Source organism: Papilio machaon, chromosome 20, assembly GCF_912999745.1.
Source record: "Papilio machaon chromosome 20, ilPapMach1.1, whole genome shotgun sequence".
In the NCBI taxonomy this organism is placed as follows: domain Eukaryota; kingdom Metazoa; phylum Arthropoda; class Insecta; order Lepidoptera; family Papilionidae; genus Papilio; species Papilio machaon.
In genome coordinates this window covers 6,265,648-6,285,222 of record NC_060005.1, presented here as the reverse complement: position 1 = coordinate 6,285,222, position 19,575 = coordinate 6,265,648, and the positions used below count along the sequence as shown (strand labels likewise).

The 19,575-nt window shown below is 34.6% G+C and overlaps 1 protein-coding gene across 1 annotated transcript; it reads left to right on the top strand.

Moving 5' to 3' along the window:
- Nucleotides 1-80: 80 nt before the first annotated feature.
- LOC106711439 (E3 ubiquitin-protein ligase RNF115) lies at nucleotides 81-5,598 on the top strand. Its single transcript, XM_014503751.2, has 7 exons — nucleotides 81-294; nucleotides 713-877; nucleotides 2,117-2,172; nucleotides 3,087-3,226; nucleotides 3,372-3,533; nucleotides 3,937-4,110; nucleotides 4,701-5,598. The coding sequence occupies exons 1-7, from the start codon at nucleotides 211-213 to the stop codon at nucleotides 4,958-4,960; spliced, it is 1,041 nt and encodes a 346-aa protein (XP_014359237.1). The 5' UTR covers nucleotides 81-210; the 3' UTR covers nucleotides 4,961-5,598.
- The last annotated feature ends 13,977 nt before the right edge of the window (nucleotides 5,599-19,575 follow it).

Genomic DNA, 19,575 nt, shown 5'->3' with positions numbered 1-19,575 from the left:
TTTCAGTCATCATAATTGTTCTTTTATATAATCTTTATGAGATAAAAATATGTCTCATGGAAAAGTTTGATTATATACTCTATGAACTGGATTGTGCATATCTCAAAAAATGGCGAATGATAAATTTCTGTTCATTGCTTGAAAGCACAATTCCTAGTACCATTTAAATCGTGTGGAATATTACATTTTGTAATTACGTCAATCTCAACAATGGCTGACGCAGAAGTTGAGCGGAGAAATTTGTCTCGATTCTTCTGCCACCAATGTAACGTTGAATTCAATCAAGTTTTACAGGTAAAAATCAATAAATATTTATTATTATCAAAAACAAGTAACGATTAGGGTCATATCACTCTCAAATGGCAGGATATGCTAAATATTAGTTTCAAGGACAATCCAGGCGAATTTGCCATCTGTAAATTCTGGGAAAAAATGACAGGTTGTGGTGAAATACAAATCATTAGTATGATTATTATGGTATGAAATAGGCTTACAATGATTACGGTATGGTATATCATTTTATCAGTTTCGCATTAATCTTTTTAGTTACGTCTTGAATTATACAGATTTACTAGTAATTCTGTAGTTCCACCGACTCGCTCTGCAAGCTTAAAATATAAAACCAAAACTAACTTTTTTTATTTTATTTAATAATTTTTATTGATTTTAATAATTTTGCAAATTTATTATTTCCCATATCTATATATTTCAGAATTATTCTTGTCCGTTTTGTAATGGGGGCTTTGTGGAGCAATTGGAGGGTAGTACGGAGGCACAGGATCAGTCTGGAGATGACTTCACTGATGCCGACATGAGTAATATTGGAGACATGAGCGGTGTGGAGGATAATGAAGTGCGGTCAAATCAAAGTCGACCAGTAAGTATGGAATTTTAAGAGATAAAAAAAAGTTAAAACTGGGTTGGTGTGACCATATCCTACCTTCATTTAAAAATTGATAAAATGGGCACAAAAAGTTACCTCTCTTACGAAATCTCAGAGATCTCAATCTTATCAGTAAATCAATTGAAATGTGGAGGGTGAAGAAAGAATGTTTCCTACTATATAGTCTACTACTACCTTTGAAACATCTTTTTCATAAAATTTTATTTTTACATCTTTTCTGATATCTTGGTGCCTCAACGTCATCCGTGCACTACATAGTGCCAACCCCCTGCATCTCTTTACGTCTTGCTACACCTAACATTTTGTTATGCGTGCAACACATACAATGTTCTAAGCTGCGATGATATAAAACATATGAAAATTATTATAACTTATAGTCATTTTATTTCAGCAATCTCATTGTCTTCTAAACCATGTTCTTAATAATTTATTGTCCAGACCAGTGATTGTCAAACTTATTTCTTTCACCGCCCCCTTTGAAAATCAATTATATTTCAGAGCGCCCCTAATTTTTATTCAGCCCTAAAATTTAAAAACCACATTTTCGTTTCTTTAATTAATTTCAATGCCCCCCATTTTTTGGGCCTCTTATCGCCCCCTACTAGGTTTCAAGTCTACAAGGGTTCGTTATCACCCCAAAGGGGGCGTTATCTCCCACTTTGGGAAACACTGGTCCAGACCATGGTTAAAATTGTTAATATTAGTAATTAGTAATTTATAATAAAATTTGTAGTTTTCCTGATGAGTTAGTTTGAATTATAAATATAGCTCAAAATAATGACCAGTCAAATATCTTTCAAATTCTTTTATGCATTAATGACATGCAAGTATAATATTATTTTCGTTTCTTTATCTGTGTACGAAAACTGTGGCTATGACATAGAAGATAGTGTTATCTATTTTTATATAATGTGTCAACAAAAGGTTGTGTTGAAACATATTATGAATAAAATGATTTGTCTTAATAGTTTTAAGAAGGAAAATGTTATATTCCCTTGTATAAGATATATATGTCACATCATTCTTTCCATTGATTTCTACCAATACCAGAAATTAAATTAATTGTTATTAATAATGACTTATTTATAATCAAGGTTATAAAGAATTTGGTGAAAAATTTTTTTTAAATAATGATGATACCAGGCAATTTCACTCTAGAGCAAATAGGTTTTCTAAAATGTAGATATTTTATCACTCACAATTTTTTTACAGGGTGTGACACCAATTTTTAACGATATGGCGTCATTCATGGCAGCGGCAGGACTACGGTGAGATTTAAATTAGTTTTTTTTTATCACAAGGTTGTAAAGGAGCTAAAGGCCGCATGAATTGGCCTAAATAGCGAAGCGATCGCTGCCCATAGAAATCTGCAATTGCAAATGCGTTGCCTACTTTTAATCGACAAAGGAGGAGATGCACAGAAAGAGGACATATCCTCTTGCTATGCGCTCCCACCTGCATCATATCCTCTTTCCGTGGACGTGGACTAAAATTAGGTCTCTGGCATGCACACTCATCAGATGAAACATAGAATTGTGCACCTAGCAAATATTGTATTTGAGGGATCTGCCACTGTTGGTCTCTGCTTTTTGTAACTTGCATTATGGAATTAATAACAAATTATATTATAATTTTCGAGATTTTGAATAGAATGTCTGAACTATCAATTAATAAGATTTTAGTTACTAACTCGTTACCTTCATCCATTAAAAATTTAAGTTCATGTAATCAATTTAAATCAAAGCTAGCTCATACATTTTAAAAAGTAAACATAACATTGTAAAAAAAGTAAAAAGACAACTAAAACGGCGATATTGTTCTCGTGACTTTTTTGTTTGTCTTTTTGAGAATAAATTCTTTAAACTTAAACCTAGTTGTGTTGAGAGCAGTTGTTAGTTATCAGTGTACCAAAAATCAAACTCCTGGGAGTATTAAGACACAATTTATTATTGTGCAGGTTCCAAGGCATTTGGAGTTGTATATCCCTGGTTATAGAATTTACATTGAGAGATTTGTTGTTTTGACTGGCTTTTAAAATTTGATTGGATTTATTAGCCGGGGACTAATATGATAGAGGGAGCGAGCTGATTTTACACTCCTTGTCTCAGTACAGGTACTGAAACAACCATCCACTATGTTTAATATTAATGTACATAGTTTATAATTATTTTTTTTATACCAGGACTCCAGTACCAGGGCCAGAGTTTGTGCAAGAGTTAATAATGCTGCTAGAAAACGGTCGACCTCGCACTGGTGTGGTAACCGCAGGAGCACCTCTAGTATTTGTTGGAGCCCCCGGAGACTATGTGTTAGGTGGGGAAGGTAATATAAACAATTTATTTTTATTCTTTAATGCAGAAACATTAAGTACTGGAATAATTTGAAATTCAAAATGTTTACAAGTTTAATGAAACATGTTTATAATATTAGAATAAGTGATGTAACAATATTATATAAATATTTACAGGCCTAGATGCAGTTATAACACAAATGCTGGGTCAACTGGATAACACAGGCCCGCCGCCGCTACCAGGAGAGCAGCTGGCGGCGCTGCCCACTGAGACCATCTCAGCGGAGCAGGCCGCGGAGAACACCACCTGCTCTATCTGTTGGGAGAACTTTCTAGAAGGTTGTTACTTATGATGTTATTTATTCCTAGTACACACTCACAGTTCCGGAGTCGATACTATGTAATATTGCAATAATTCTGACAACATATTACGACCAATGCCTATAGCCATCCGCAATTGCAGATACGTTCCCTACTTTTAATTGACTGGGTTGGGGACTTACAGAAAGAGAATATTTCCTCTTACTATGCATCCCCACCTCTATAAAAACTACTTCCTTTTGCGATCTTTTCGTAGTAACAAAAGGATGGGGAGAGACTTACTCAGACGAAACGCGGATTTGCTTTCACTTTAGGACTCATTGTGTCAAGTCCATGTCTGTCAGTTATTTAGAAGGAGAATGTTGTATTGTGGGTGTAGAACGGCCTATCTGGTATGTAATAGTAAGTTATCACTTTGCAGGTGAGTCGGTATCGCGCTTGGAGTGCTTGCATATGTACCACTCGACGTGCATCCGGCCATGGCTGCAGCTGCACGCCACTTGTCCCATCTGCCGGCGCTCGCTGATCCCGCAGCCTCCGCCCGGCAACCCCGCTCCGCAGCCAACAGTCACCTCACGACGTCTATACACACCACGTAAGTTATATGCTCGTGTTTCATACAATCCTGATATCAACAGCAATTTGGTATTGTGCCCTGAATTCTGAGTTGTTAAGACACAACCCAAGTTCTCTTATCCTGGCAGATTTAGAAGGTATTATATTTAACGGCCATCATGAGGGGGGAATTTGCCATAATCGCCACGCTTAGCAGGCGGGTTGGCGATCGCAGTGCTTCTCCACCGTTTTATAAGGAACGCTGCTGACCGTCCTCCGGTGGTCTGGACGCAGTTTAACGACGATACCCGGGTCGGAAGTACTGGAATGGCGGCCACGTACAGGTCGACGCAGCGTGGGCAGGTCGTGCCTCCCGCACGATGGACCGATGATCTGGTCAAGGTTGCGGGAATATCCTGGATGCGGGTTGCACAGAACCGATCATTGTGGCGATCTTTGGGGGAGGCCTATGCCCAGCAGTGGGCGTTACGAGGCTGAATGGATGGATGGATGGATATTTAACGGCATAATGGTGTTTAATATAGACGGTGCTAGTTGTTCTGAAATGTTCCAATGCAAGATAGAAACTGTTCTCAGTGTTTTTATTGATTTGCGTGGTGCTCATTTCAGCGTCACTACCACGAGTGATACTAAGGAGGTTAACGAGGCGACCGCAAACGACTGGGCCTCAGACACAGACTTGGGACTCTCTGGCAGACTCGAGCAGCACCTCGGGTTCAACATCCACGACGTCGTCTGTGACGACGGGAGGTGTGTGGGCCCCGCAGCGCTCCACCTCAAACTCCACGGGCAGCAATTCCACCACATCCCTCAATTCCAGCAATGACCGGGGCGAGCGTCAGTACAATATGGATATTGACTATGACTAGAACATTCCGGGCAATCTATGGAGTGTACAAAGTGAATTGTGTACAAACAATTGTTGCTCAAAGTGATTTATTTTATTTATCAATAGAACATATTTCAGTTTGTGATTTTTGGTGATTCGTTTTAAATTATAAATGAACGGTTTATATTGTGCCTCGGTTTATTATCCAGTGCTGAGATATTCAGGTAATGTTTTTTTTTTTCTGATTATGTAAATAGAGTTCAGAATATATATGCAAAGACTACAGTACTTGCGTGCTTGTTATTTCAAATGTTAGTAAATACATCAAATAAGTTCATATAAAACTTACTTTGATATATTTTTGTATACATATTACTAAGTTATTGGACAGTTGCCGATGTTTAATATAAAATCTGCCACATTGTGGTATGGCTAATCTTATAAAGCAATCAAGTTTCCTGTCTAAGGTATATAAGAGGTTAATATGACTGTTATCAGGCATTTTGTAGCTAAATTAATATAATTATATGCACCTACAAAGCAAAGTATGAATAAATATAGCAAAATGTTACTTTATCCAACATTTGAAGTAAGAATATCTTATATTCTTACTACAATTTGCTATCATATTAAATTGTTTAAACTTTCGTGAGACATCATAATAAATTAATTAAGAAACGGCTTGCCGGTGACGGCACCGGACGATCAAACGTGAGTTAAGCTGTTTCTTAATTAATTTTGCTATCATATTGTTTGTATTACTAACAGCGGACATAAACAATTTGTATTATATCATATTCTGTGATGTGGGTGCAAATATACAGTGAATTAATTAAAATAATATTATTTTGTTTAATGAATACATTTTTTAATTTTTTGTCATTATTATTTATAATGGATTGTTTTTGCATATTTTTTTTTTAATTCAGTGTCTGTAATCTTTTTTTTTGTCTATATCACTTGAAGCACTTTTATCTGTGATCAGCAGGTTATTTTCTAAGTCAAATAATTATTGTGCCGCACTTGTTATAGCTCAAGATGAAATAAATTAACTTGAGTATAGATTAAGTTGAAAAAAAAAAATTAAATTTTGAAAGAATTGTATATTTTTATTTCTTCACATTTACACTGTAGTTATATTGCAATTAATGCATAGAAAATAATAAAATTAGTGAGAATTTAACACAAGGACGGAGCTTTATTTTTATATTTAACTCATCTTTATTTCTGTTTTAATTGTATATATGGAATGTTGGGCATTTAGTACTGGTTGATGATTCTTTAGTAAAAAATTAACCTTAAAATCGCCATTTTGGAATGGACCCTTAATTTGGGGTAGGTTCCGAGCACATCAGTGGGGACGTATAGTTAGCTGATACATGGTACACTCAGTGTACATTGAAGTGTCTTTGTATGGACAAAAGCATCTCTTGATACATACATACAATTGTTAAAAGTACTGGAGGACTAGACAAACTAACATTTTATATGTCAAGTATTTTTCCTATACATTTTGACACATTTTGTCGATTTTACAAGCAATAGCGATAAATAAATGTTACATTGTCTAGATCTGTACAAATTAATGTCTTAATCTAATTGAACCATAGCTTGCTTGGGAATAGATAAAAATTTAAATAAAGAAGAAATAAATTGAATAAATTCATTTATTCCAAAGATTATTTGGATTAAATTGTTGATATTCAAGTGCCACTTGGAAATTTTTTTATGATTAATTTCAACAAAAAAAAAATTATATACTACGTCCCAACATCATTATTAAAAAAAGCTTCTATAAGCTTAATGTGACCAGAAACCTAGCAGAAATACAAATTCATCTTTGGAAATAACTAAGTTAGTCAGTGCAGTATGTCCTGTCAAATATTTTTTACATTTCTAGAAACTTTAATTTTTTATAGATTACGAAATTCAATGACTCCATGCTATTGCTTTTAGAAGAGAAAGATGAAAAACAAGTATCAATTCATCTTGTTCCTAATTCAATGAAGACGAAATAAGTTTCTGTATTAGCTTACACACACTTATGAACCAGGGGTAAGCAACCTTTTTTTAGGCATGGTCAAAATGAGCAAAATTGAGTCATGAATGAATAGAGATTGAAAATGTTACAGAGAATTAAAGGGAAAAAAGGAAAAGATATATTTTCTTAAGTACTCTCTTAATAAATTTGAAGTGGATTATTACTTAATCTCGGAGACTTAAATGTTTGCATTTTTTCATAGTATTTTGAAATGATAAGTTGCCTACCCCTGATTTAGGCATATTTTAAATTTAAATAAATGCATTAGTGCCTTGTTCATTGCTAGACATTGAGTGTATTTATATGAAATAAATAATAGATAGAAAACATGAAGTTGTAGATCATTTTTAAATTGTTAATAAGTATTGCAGATTTTGTACAAAAGTAATAAAGTTAGTTAACTAAATAGATTAATATAATGTTTAATGATTTTACATAATATGAAGTTTGCATTACTACGAAAAAATAAACACGTTTTTTAGATAAATAAAATGTCATACCTCGCTAAAATTGGAACATATAGAATGGTAATTTTTAAATTTACTGTTAAAGGTTATATTATTTAACTTGACACAATATTCAAAAAATATTACTTTCGTCCACATTTTCATGCATTTAAAATAATTATTACGTATTCCCAAATAATCTTTTCTTCATTGTAACGTATTCAAAATTAAGTCATTTTAAATTTAAAAAAAATAATTATTTTTAACATTTATGTATATATTTTTAATTTATTGTATGTATGTACATAATTTTAACCGAATAATAAAAAAATATCTTGAAACTTTTTGTATTTTTATTTAAAGTTTACCTCTAAACTAATTAATTCGTTAACTTTTTTCCATTGATTAACCGTAAATTTTTACTGGATTGACATTTAAAAAAAACTCACTCCTTACATCCAAAGTTGCTTAGTTTGGACGCTAGAGGGCCATATGCTTATCGAGAGTGAAATGTGGTTCTCTTAATTTTTTAAAATAAATAATTAACATACATATCTGACCAAAACTAGACCAGACATGATTCTTATAATAGAACAGTAACCAAACTAGAAATAGGAGATTCCACAATGAACCCTAGATGCCTACATTCTGTTTGGGTCAGCTACCTCACATGGTCACTCACTTTGCAAGGTGGAAACCGCATTTTTATCGATACTTGACCATCTGCACGGTTTCTTGACTATTGAATGACCTGTATAACTTGTAATTGCAGTCCGACAAGAGGGCCTAGCACGAATATTCGTGAGCATGTTTTCGTAACGTAGCGCCTCTACAAGCCGCAAAGCACACCAACAATCTCATACAAATATTGGTACATTTCGTCGATGACGTTACGAAGGCACGTGTCGCAAATATTCGTGCTAGGCCGTAAATAGTAATAAATAAGAACAGTGCTTTTGTTTTAACTATAGTACAGAACAGAATAAATAACACAAATTCCACTTAAAGATGTTATTTTGTTACTGTCACCTGCGACTTCGTATACGAGGATTCAAAAAAAAACTGAGTAGCCTAATGCTATTATCTATATCCATTTAAATCTGGAGTTACCTGGAAATAAACACCTTTTTTTTTTTTTTTTTTTTTTCGTGGGGAAATGCCTAACGCATACTTATCTGTTTGGGGAAAACAGACAAGTTATGTCGGGTCTGCACCGACTAAAACCCCACGGTGGCCGCCAACAGCGATAGCAAGGGGACACGGGATCTCCATACGGAACGCAACCGCAGTGGAAATAAACACCTATACATGAATCTATCAAAATTTTTCATTTATAATATTAGTAAGATGTCATGACATAAGTAGGTAAATTGTGACTTGGGCAGATGGCATACACGTGCGTCGCCGAAGACGTGGCGGTAGGTCGCGCGACACCTGCGTATACGCACTGCATTGTGCATTCACAGAAAATTACTATCAGATATAAATTTTAATATTATGGATTATAGTGATAACAATCGGTTTCTTTCATAACAATAATACTTATTTTTCGATCTTGCTGAAAGGACGTATTAAGAGAGATGCAGTGTGAATGTGGTGCAAATTATAAAAGAAGTCAAGGGTATTGCTCAACGAAACGAAATTGTTCTACCGGCAAACACGAAACAACCCTTATAAATTTCACAGGCTCTAAAGCAATCACAAAAATGTTCACTTCGTAATAACAAATAATTGATAGACTAAATAATTCCTAACAGTTTATCAGTACATTTTAGCAGCCTCGTAAATTAAATTGCTATAATGATTTAATGTTGTAATAATATTACCACTGACATATTTTGTCGGTTAGGGACAGTTATACATTAGTTGAATAACTTACAAACGGTCAATGTCTTTAACTCAAACGAACAAAATAAGTAATGGCGCGCGGTTCAATTAAATACAAAGGTGCGCGCGAGCAGCTGACAGAACACCTGCCGCCATCTTTACTTTTCTTCGACCTTTTTTTTTCGCCAGCAATGTTATTGGCCTATTTTTTACGACGCAAGATGGCGTTGCAGCTGACGTTTGCATCGGACTTTTGTTAAATGCAATAAGAATACCATGTTATTTAAACCTTTCTTATAACACTTTCGTATTTGTCTCTGTAGAAATTTTAATTAAATTTTCCGTTGTACTCAACAGTTCTTTACTACAATGTATTACACATTATACGACTGTTTGTGTCAAACTAAAATGAAAGTAAATTGAATTTCGAGTTTCATATGACTTCCAACATCTATTTAAACGGAAAAAAGTATGCATATTATGTTATAAACTGAAACCCAGAGCACAGTATGTTGTGAATTGTTTATTTCAATCACAGCTGAACCGAATATATGTTGCTTGTTAAGTTATTTTCGTACTAAATCCATGTCACATTTAATCTCGAATAGACACTAAAAAATCGATCATTGATTTTAAAAACTTTTTTAGCCATAGAATAGTCTTAAATCAGCAAGTAACCTAAGCTATTGCTACTAAATTAGAGTTTAGTAGTTGTTAGTAGTTTTTATAAAGGAAATCTCTGCATCCTGTTTTTGTAAAGTAATTTTTGGTTAGCGTAACATTAACTGTCGGTTCCTTAGAGCGTCGTCTAGGATTATACCTGCGGCTGCGGGGCCGACGTCTTTAACGCCATCTGCTGCCTGATTGGAAGACTCACGGTGCATCTGTCACGAACACGTGTTGTAAAATTAATATGTAACGTTATGTTTCTCATTTAAAAACTTATTTAAATGAAAAAAGACTGATGAGGTCTTTTTTTCAGTCATTAAATGACAAACTGAATAAGTTTATTTCTATGATACAATACTAATCGAAAAGCACCTCAACGCTTGAAAATTTTTGACTATTGAAGGTAAAATTTGAACGAACACACAAAACTCAATCAATTTTATAAAAATTGAAACTGCATTATTATCAACAAATAAAAAAGAACACATATTATGCACAAATTCATGTTTGCCTAAGCCAGTATAAGGCGAAGATATAAAAATATTTTGTGTAATATAAATAAAATTTTAATTCCGTAAAAGCATTAGGACAATATATTCTTACTGTAATATGTTTTTCTGTATAAATCATGAGTTTTATTATTACGTGGCATGTGAACGCCATGGATCGATGGGGGTAGGCCTGGATGGGCACCCTCACTGAAACTGGGTCATCCGCCCCCATAGCACCCTCGGTACCAGGGCCCCATGGCTGTGAGGAGCTCTGATTAAATCAACCGAGAGCCCTTGCATTGCCGCTTTGTTGCTTAGGAATTGTTACGTTCAGTAAAATTGTCACGTAGGTACTATTTTTAAATGTTAAATTTGTTTTTTTTACATTTTGTCTATTTATATATTACTAGCTTTTACCCGCGACTCCGTCCGCGCGGAATAAAAAAAATGCACATAAGATAAAAAAGGTCCTATGTCCGTCTCCTAGTTCTAAGCTACCTCCCCATCAATTTTCAGCTAAATCGTAAAGCTAAATAGTGTAACTAACACGACTTTCTTTTATATATATAGATTTGAGGTCGATTTTTTATATTATCTAGTTTTATTTTTAGTTTGGTATAAGTATATAGTTTATTTAGTAGTTTTAACCTATTATTTATAGTTTTTAAATATTAAAATTGTTTTTTATTGTATGCACATGCAGAAGTATGTTGAGTTAAATAAATTTATTTTGTCCGGTATTATAAAATAAGTAATATTCAAAACGTTATAGTGTTCTTGTAGTCATAGTTATAATTGATTTAATTTAACACGGATGTGCGAAAAATCTTCACGGCAGTGTCAATTGCTACTTACTAAATTGTAAGTTCTTGATTTTTCTTTATGTAAAAAGACATCTCACTACAAAATAGGGATATTAATTTTACATACAAGCACACATATTTTTGTAAAACCTCGACCAGCGTACATCGCAGCAATTTACCTATTGACTGGCACGTGAGTGGTATTGTGTGTAATCGTATTACACGTCTCATGGTGCCCTGGTACCGCGAGGTCATAGGGGTTGAATCGAGGTCACCATCGGACCCTTACCCTCACACAAAACACTAAATAACTTACAATTACTAAGTATAAATATTACAACATGCTGATATTTATAAATACCTATTTGTTTTACTTCCCTGTTCTAGATTTTTCTTTTTGTTTATAAAATGTCGCAAGAATTCATTATGAATTAGGTAAGAGTGAAAATAGTGATCTTTGACGTAAAAATAAGTTGTACATTTATTATTATAAATACAGACTATCCAGAATCAGAAATGAAAATACATATCGTTAGGTCAATATATTGCCGGTTAAATCTATTTATTGTAGTAATTAAGGGTTTATACTGAAGTAAAACATGTAAGAAATATATTGGCGTCCCTTTCATTCTCTGTGTATTAATAGAGACAGTAATACTTTGTAGGTATTGGAGTATCGGCAGTGGAAACACCAGGTTAGGATGAAAAAACAATAGACTATCTTACTATACGAGTAGGAGTTGTGGTGGTGTACATCATGTTCAAAAGTGTGCATTTTTTAATAATATAATGCGCTGAGTGTGTTGGAGGCAAAAAAAAATGCTCATTGAATTCATTAATGACGAGGCGTTACAAAATTTATTCATTAAATTCATTTCCGGTCATTAGCGCGCGCTTAAAGCATGTTTCGGATTATCCGCTGACTTGAACAAAGGATCCGCAGGCACTACACTATCCAGCGAACTGCGTGCACTAGATGCCTCGTGCTTGGTGTAAACAAAAAATGTGCGGTTCAGTACCCCCACTAGCCGAATCACTCACCTGCTAAACATGTCTGCGTGCTGACAGTGTGCGTACAGCGTGCGGTTTGCGTGTGTGCGTTCATTAGTCTGATGGTTATTGATCAATCAAGGCGTGGATACATGATGTGACACGATATGCTTTATTCCTAGTCGCTTGCCAGACGAACCCGGTCAATGACCTTTAACATTTGATTCCCGCCAAAATTTATCATCAACGACCATCAATCAGTACTAGACAAAATGAATAGAATACAATAAATTGAAAACAATAAGACTTCTCTAGTTGGCACGATTCCCATGTTAATCTCGTTTGCATGTAATTTATATAGCTCATATTAAGAAATTACAGCAAAAAATGGGAGCGTCGGTGGCTTAGGGTTTAAGCACTTGACTTGTAATCTGCATGTCCTGGGTAAAAAAATAAACGCACCACTAAATTGTTTATTAGCAAGTATAAAGCGAGAGACACATAGAGCGTTTCTATAAGTAACTATTGCGGGTAGATCGCACAAACATCTCCATGTTGGTAGACACACAGATCCTTCAACCATTTAGTTTCTCTCTCATTATATTATTCCCTTTTACATTAAACTAAAAATCAATTGTTAAAAACATATTAAAAATTCTTCAATTAATTAACCGACTGCTAATTTAATTAAAATAATGGAAATTACCCAATAAAACAATTTCCGCCTTCAAATTTAAACCAATGATCGTTGAATCTCAAGTATCAGGGCGGCAGCGTCGTGGATGGTATTGATCTCTCCCGGGGCGCGCTTTTTGGCTCTACCCGGTGCCACGACATAGCGAAATTTGCGCTTTTTTATATTTCGCAAAAGTGCTACTTTGAGATGCATACAACTAAAGATATAAATTTTATTCAAAATATACTTGGTTATTCCTTAATGTAGGAATTGTTTTCATAAAATTACGTTGTAAATTAATCTTTTTTCCTCATCTATATAAACTAAACATTAAATTAAACTCATCATTTAATATGTAACTATCTCGGTAGCTGCGCTAATTCAATGTGCATATAGCAAGTGCGTTCTTCCCTGTTCCCTGTTCCCAAATCAAATAATATTAATACGCCGTCTGCAGCTCGGGAGGAACGCACAGGAACAGAAGGGAGTGCGCAAGTTCTACAGCGTAGAATAGCTTGCCTCGGGACAAAGCGAAAGTCATCTTTAAGATACTAGTGAAAATGTTAATTTTTAAATAGTTTTAGTGTCTTCCATATAAGCTATTAAATAACATAATTAAGAATTTTTCAGTATTTTAATATATTTAATAGATTTCTATGGATTCTTAATTTGAAATGGACTGAAAATTTTATACAGTTCATTTCTGATTCTTTTTTACCTATAGAATTTTTTTACTGAGCCTTTTACTAATGTTTCACTTTCGATTTTTGGTTAAAATAGTTTGGTTAAACTAACTTGAAAACGTCGGAACAACGTAAAAGAAATCATCAAGCATGTACAAGAATAGCCTTTTCTTGCTGAAGGTATCGACAGGTCGAGAGAGTGAGTTCAAAAGAACACATAAACAAACAGAACAAATCAATTTAATAGTGTAAGTCACACCTTTGTTTATTCGATGAGCACGCTATGAGCACCATTAGGTAGGGACTCACAGACAGACGTGGATCAATTTGCGCGCCATGTTCGCAGACGCGGTGAAAAAGCGACAAATTAAATATTTAATAGCGCTTTGACAGCAAGCGAGGGAGGGCCGGCGGCGGCGAGACTATGTTTTTTTGTACAACGGACAAACCCCTTCTAATGGAGTTATTGGGATCCGCAGATTTATTTTCTTATTTCGCGCTTTGTCTGAATCCGATTGTGGAATTTGTTACACGATTTTTTTTGTCTTTAAAAATTGTGATATATGTACATTCAGTAATAAGTTATTATTAAAAAAAAAACATCAAAATCAAGAAATTATTTTCTTTTGATATTGATAAAGGAATCAATTTTACAATCCATCTGAAAACAAACGTTAAAACCCTATAAAATGGATATCCGTAGATAAAATAAGTGTTAGTTGTTACAATAATTTTATAAGAGAGCGAACTAGGTAGCACTAAATGAGTTCTTATACATATAATTATACACTTAGATAGACTATTTAACGATTCTGAGTGAGTAAGACTCATTGACGGACTGTCGAATTAAATTCTTTCTCTTTGTAAAAGTAATGCATTCGTCGCAGGCTGCAGTTTCTTGTCACTAACAAGCTTTGCGGCGTTGCGACGAGATGAAGCTTTCCCGCGCGTCAGCCTTTCTGTAGGCAGGATAATTATTAATTTGTCTTATTGAATTGTCTACTTATGATTTTTGGCTTATTTTTTGAAGTAGTAATAATAAAAATATAGTTTTGTAATCCTGAAAGTCTTAGAATTCGGAATACTGACTGTTTATAATAAAGTGAACGTTATTGTTCAGATGATATAATTTTTATATAACTTTATTCTATAAAAAGGTCTCGTTACATTAATAGTATTAAAAACATTAACTTTATCCATACAAATCCTTACTTAACGTGACAATAACACGCAAACCTTCAAACTAACGGACATAAATCAGTCCGGAGGCCGTTGTACCCGGCGGAAGCGGAAGAGTCGATGCACCCTGCTCACACACACAAACAATTTTCCAATACTCAGCGCGCTTGTGTGGGTGACACGGATAAAAGGCGGAAGTACCAAACTCACACTCACTGAAACATTTTGTATTCGTATAAAGTATTTATACAAGTCTGTTACTCACACAGATGTAACTTTCTGGGTTTTTGTGCTTGTGTGGTGCCGCGCCGTAGACACGCCGGCGGGGGTGTGGCGGCAGTGCGCACGCTCGCGGAGGCTTTGAAGGAAACTGGGTAAATGTACTAGTGTGCGCGTCTGTGTGTAACTGTATGCGTTACTCTGCGACGCGCTGCCGTAGTACAGTATGTGTTTTGTTTATTAAGATTTGAAAATAATATAAATATTATTTGAAAGTAACAATTTTTGATTTTGAAGTCTTCTTAGAATTAAATTATTACTTTTAAATAGTGATATTTAACTGTTACTTTTAATTAATGCTATTTAAAATAATTTAATTACTGTCTGAAATATAATTCAGGTTTTGTGTAATTTTGTTTGCAAAGTAAATGACGAGAATTGACATATTCTATTAAAATCGAAATGTTATAAGTAAATTCAAAAGTTCGGTTTTATAAATATTGATATTAATACGTGCTTATAGCACTTAGAAGCTATACAGTGCGTCTATGCAGTAAACATTAAGTGTTGGAAAATTAAATCATACTGTAGAGTAGGGGCGCGGTGCGTGTATGTGTGTGTGTGCGTGTGGGTGTGTGACTGCGGGCGCAACCCCGCACAGCCTGCGGGGCTCGGCCGACGCGCCCCGCGCGGCCCGGGGCTCACCGCACCCCCGTTCACGGCCAGGGGTCGCCGACCGCGCCCGCGCTACGCCGTAACCCCGCTACGGAGCTACGTACCGTAGCTTCCTCTTTTGTTTTAATTTTATACCTCTATCCTATGCAAGTAGGTGCGCCGTGACTTGTAGTTATTGGGTCACTTCATTTTTTCTCTTTGATCGAACGTAGCGAGGGGAAAGGTAACGAACGTGGCGTATTACATAATGAAGATGACGTCATTCAAATTACTTTTAATACGACATTCCTAATCTTTGTGTACAAGTACATTAAACTTTTGTTAATAATCTCAAATCAACTAATGTTTTAAATTTGGAATGCTTGAAAATGGAAGAAGAGCAGATTTTCTTCTTCCAACGTATAACCAACGTGTAATATATAGTTATCTAAATATTGTTTTTTTTTTTACTCTTTACAAAATATTAATTTTTTCTTATGTCGTAAACATTTTTAATATTAGCCCCTTTTTAAACGGGTCTGTGGGGGCATAATGAGAGAGCCGGGAGCAACTGGCGCATGACTTCAATTTTCGCTCGCTTTTAAAGAAATTAAAAATGCACCGTCAGCGGCGACAATGCGCAGAGTGTTGGGGCGCGGCCGCTGTCTGTACCACCACCTCACAATACTGCCGGCAAATAAACACTATGGTAAAGAGCGCGCTTGAATATTGTGACGAAAAGACATAGCGCAGGAAAATCACTCAGCAATTTCAACTCTTGTATCACGTTATAAGGATATACTGCTATCCCCCTTTTTTATAAAGAGTCCGGGAGTGATGGCAATATTATTAATGAGCAGGTGTTAAGATAATAGCGTATCACCTTAATACAATCTGGAATTTATAATGTGAATAACTGAATTAAAAAGAGAATATGTAGTAGTACATTTTGTAAATAAAATAAAAATTTATTTCTCTATCCATGAAAATAATTATTAATTTGGGTACTCGAAAAACTGTTAAACTTTCATATATATTTTTATAATTCATATGTATTCTATTTAACATGCTCATGTATCAATTTCCGATTTAAATGGAATAAAATAGTGTAGTCATACGCGGCCGCAGTGTAACCGCACCTCGCACCACATAGGGTCATCAATTATTGACGGATCTCAGTTCACGGGTCGCGTTGAAGGTCCACTGACATTGTTCGTTGTGTTAATATTTTATAAACTGTACTATCTAGCCTTTGATTGGACTATAATATACCTAAAATAGGTAATGTTTTAAAAATATACAATTTACAAATTATATAAACAATACTAGCTGTCGCACGCGACTCCGTCCGCGCGCAGTTAAAAAAATATGAAAAATAGATGTTGGCCGATTCTCAGACCTACTGAATATGCTCACAAAATTTCATGAGAATCGGTCAAGCCGTTTCGGAGGAGTACGGGAACGAAAACTGTGACACGAGAATTTTATATATTAGATTGTACTTTTATATGGACTAGTTGACTTATATAGAGGTAGTTAAGCGATTTATCTGCCGGAAGAAACATATTTCCACTTCTATTTCGGCTTCTGTATCATCCGTCTCCGTCTATGTCCATGCAGAATCACGCACCGTGGAAACGTATCATTAAAGTTTTAGTCTAACTGATCTGTCAGTAATCTATATATATAAAAGAAAGTCGTGTTAGTTACACCATTTATAACTCAAGAACGGCTGAATCGATTTGACTGAAAATTGGTGGGCAAGTAGCTTAGAACCAGGAAACGGACATAGGACAATTTTTACCCCGTTTTCTATTTTTTATTGCGCGCGGACGGAGTCGCGGGTAAAAGCTAGTTTTATATATTATACAGTTAATGTAACATACATTCATAGACAACCACAACGTCATAGCCAATATACTACAATAACTATTCATACATTGAGATGTAAGTTTTTATAATTTATATAGCATCTCGATAGAATGCATTTTTCCAGACCGGAAGAATCACGAGCGACCACGTCACCGCTTACATAACTGGCCGGGGGATGAGACTTACGCAAGCCAGGGGCGGGCGGGGCGCGCGGGCGGGTGGGTGGTAGACCCGGATCGATGCGCGGCCGTTCACCCGCCTGCAATGCGCCGCCCGCAGCGCCCTGCAGCCTATGCCGCCCTGGTACCTACGCTGTCTGGTATCTACGTATCTCGTAGACTACACAGACGGACGAAATTACATTACATACGTCATACATACATATTACTTATCACACATACATATAGTGTGTATTTTGTTGTAAAGAGTTTCCGGTACTTTTCACCAAAATAAAATTTAAACATGAACACGTGTAAAAGATGAATGTAGAGTATTTTAGATCGAAAATAATAAGTAAAGTACATAATGTGAGTAGGAGTTGTTAATATTGGAAGTAGAAATAATGAAAGGATTTTGTTATTTTCTGTTGAAAATTAAATAAATATAGACGAAAGCTCGATGAAATTTGTGGAAATCACTTGTTGTCGAGCTTCGCTAATGAGCCACTCAATAATCCCGGCCTCGCAATCAAAGGAGGCCGTTATATAAAGTAATAATGATTTCGTTAAGACGATTCATTGAAATGCTTTTTTTAACAAATTACATTTCGATTCTCGTAATTGTACATATTAATTTAGTCTGACAGGGAAATACATAGGTACTTCATTTTATGTATTAGGATTTTATCAAATAAGTTCCATCAAATGGTTTAAAAAATATTAATATTATCAGGATATTCTTTTTTAAACATATGATAAAATAAACCATCGTATCTCTATGTATACACACTTCGTAGAGGTAACGTGCTACGAAGCGTAGCTTTGCTACGAGTGGCGGCTGTAGCGCGCAGCGCGTGAAATTCATGGAAAATTCGTAACCACTTTGATTATTCCGATGGCAGGAATAGACAGCATAAAAAGGATTTTTTGGAAAACATTAAGTAAATAGTATGGTAGAAAAAGTATATAATGTATTTGAATCCCTTTAATGTAACTACTCTACGTAAATTAATGTAAACATTGAAATCAACTATCTTGAGTTAAGGCTACACGTTCAAATTACATCAAAGTTCCACTTTGCTTATGTTGATATTTGAGAGCTAGGAAGCTATCGGTCAACCCTCGGGAGTCAGTCAACTTGCACTACTGAGCTAATTTCAGAAAACTTTCAGAATTAGCAATCAGCGCAGTAAAGAGCTTTTCAACGTTAAGTCGGCACACACGTTCAGTTTTAACTGAACACTCGGGCTGTTCAGTGAAAAAATACGTATGTAGACAACATGGTACTTAAATTATACAGTTCTAGGATTTTCCTATAGTGTATATCTGGCTTTCTACTTGATTACAAAATCTAAGTCAAAATATCTGCCTTCAATTTTTAAATGTATTTGCAATTTATTTTCTGTGAATTTCCTTACATTATTTTAATAATAAAATCATTAAAATAATAAAAATCATAATGAAAATAAATATTAAATTACATAAATATTTTTAATCAAATCGTTAAAAAGTTTTTCAAGTATCGTAACAATAGCTTTATTATAACATAAATAGAGACTGCTTTAATAATTTTTGTGAATAAATTAATAAAAGGCAACATTTTATAGCTCTTAAACATAATGTACACTGCAGCAGATTTTCATCTAATGATTATATCTAATACTATAAAAGAGAGTAAAAATGAAAGCAGAAAACCATAAAATATCTTCTTTGTAACTTAATTGGACATTCGTAAGGTTTCAATATATTAGAATTTCTTATTATAAGTTATTTTTAGTGTGTCTTCTTAAAATGTAATATCAGTACATTATATAAAAGATGGCTCATTTGGTATATTAAGGTAAGTATATACATAGTTTATTCCTGAGATAAGAGAAACTAGATGATTTTTACAAGTTAAATTTTCCAATCAATAAAAGGGCAAATATCTTTCAAAGTAATTTAAAT

Bases quoted from the DNA above. Each gene is read 5' to 3' on its own strand.
- LOC106711439 (XM_014503751.2), top strand. From the start codon at position 211: ATGGCTGACGCAGAAGTTGAGCGGAGAAATTTGTCTCGATTCTTCTGC. The intron at 2,173-3,086 runs GTGAGATTTAAA...TTTTTATACCAG, and splicing joins ATGGCAGCGGCAGGACTACG to GACTCCAGTACCAGGGCCAG. The intron at 4,111-4,700 runs GTAAGTTATATG...TGCTCATTTCAG, and splicing joins ACGACGTCTATACACACCAC to CGTCACTACCACGAGTGATA.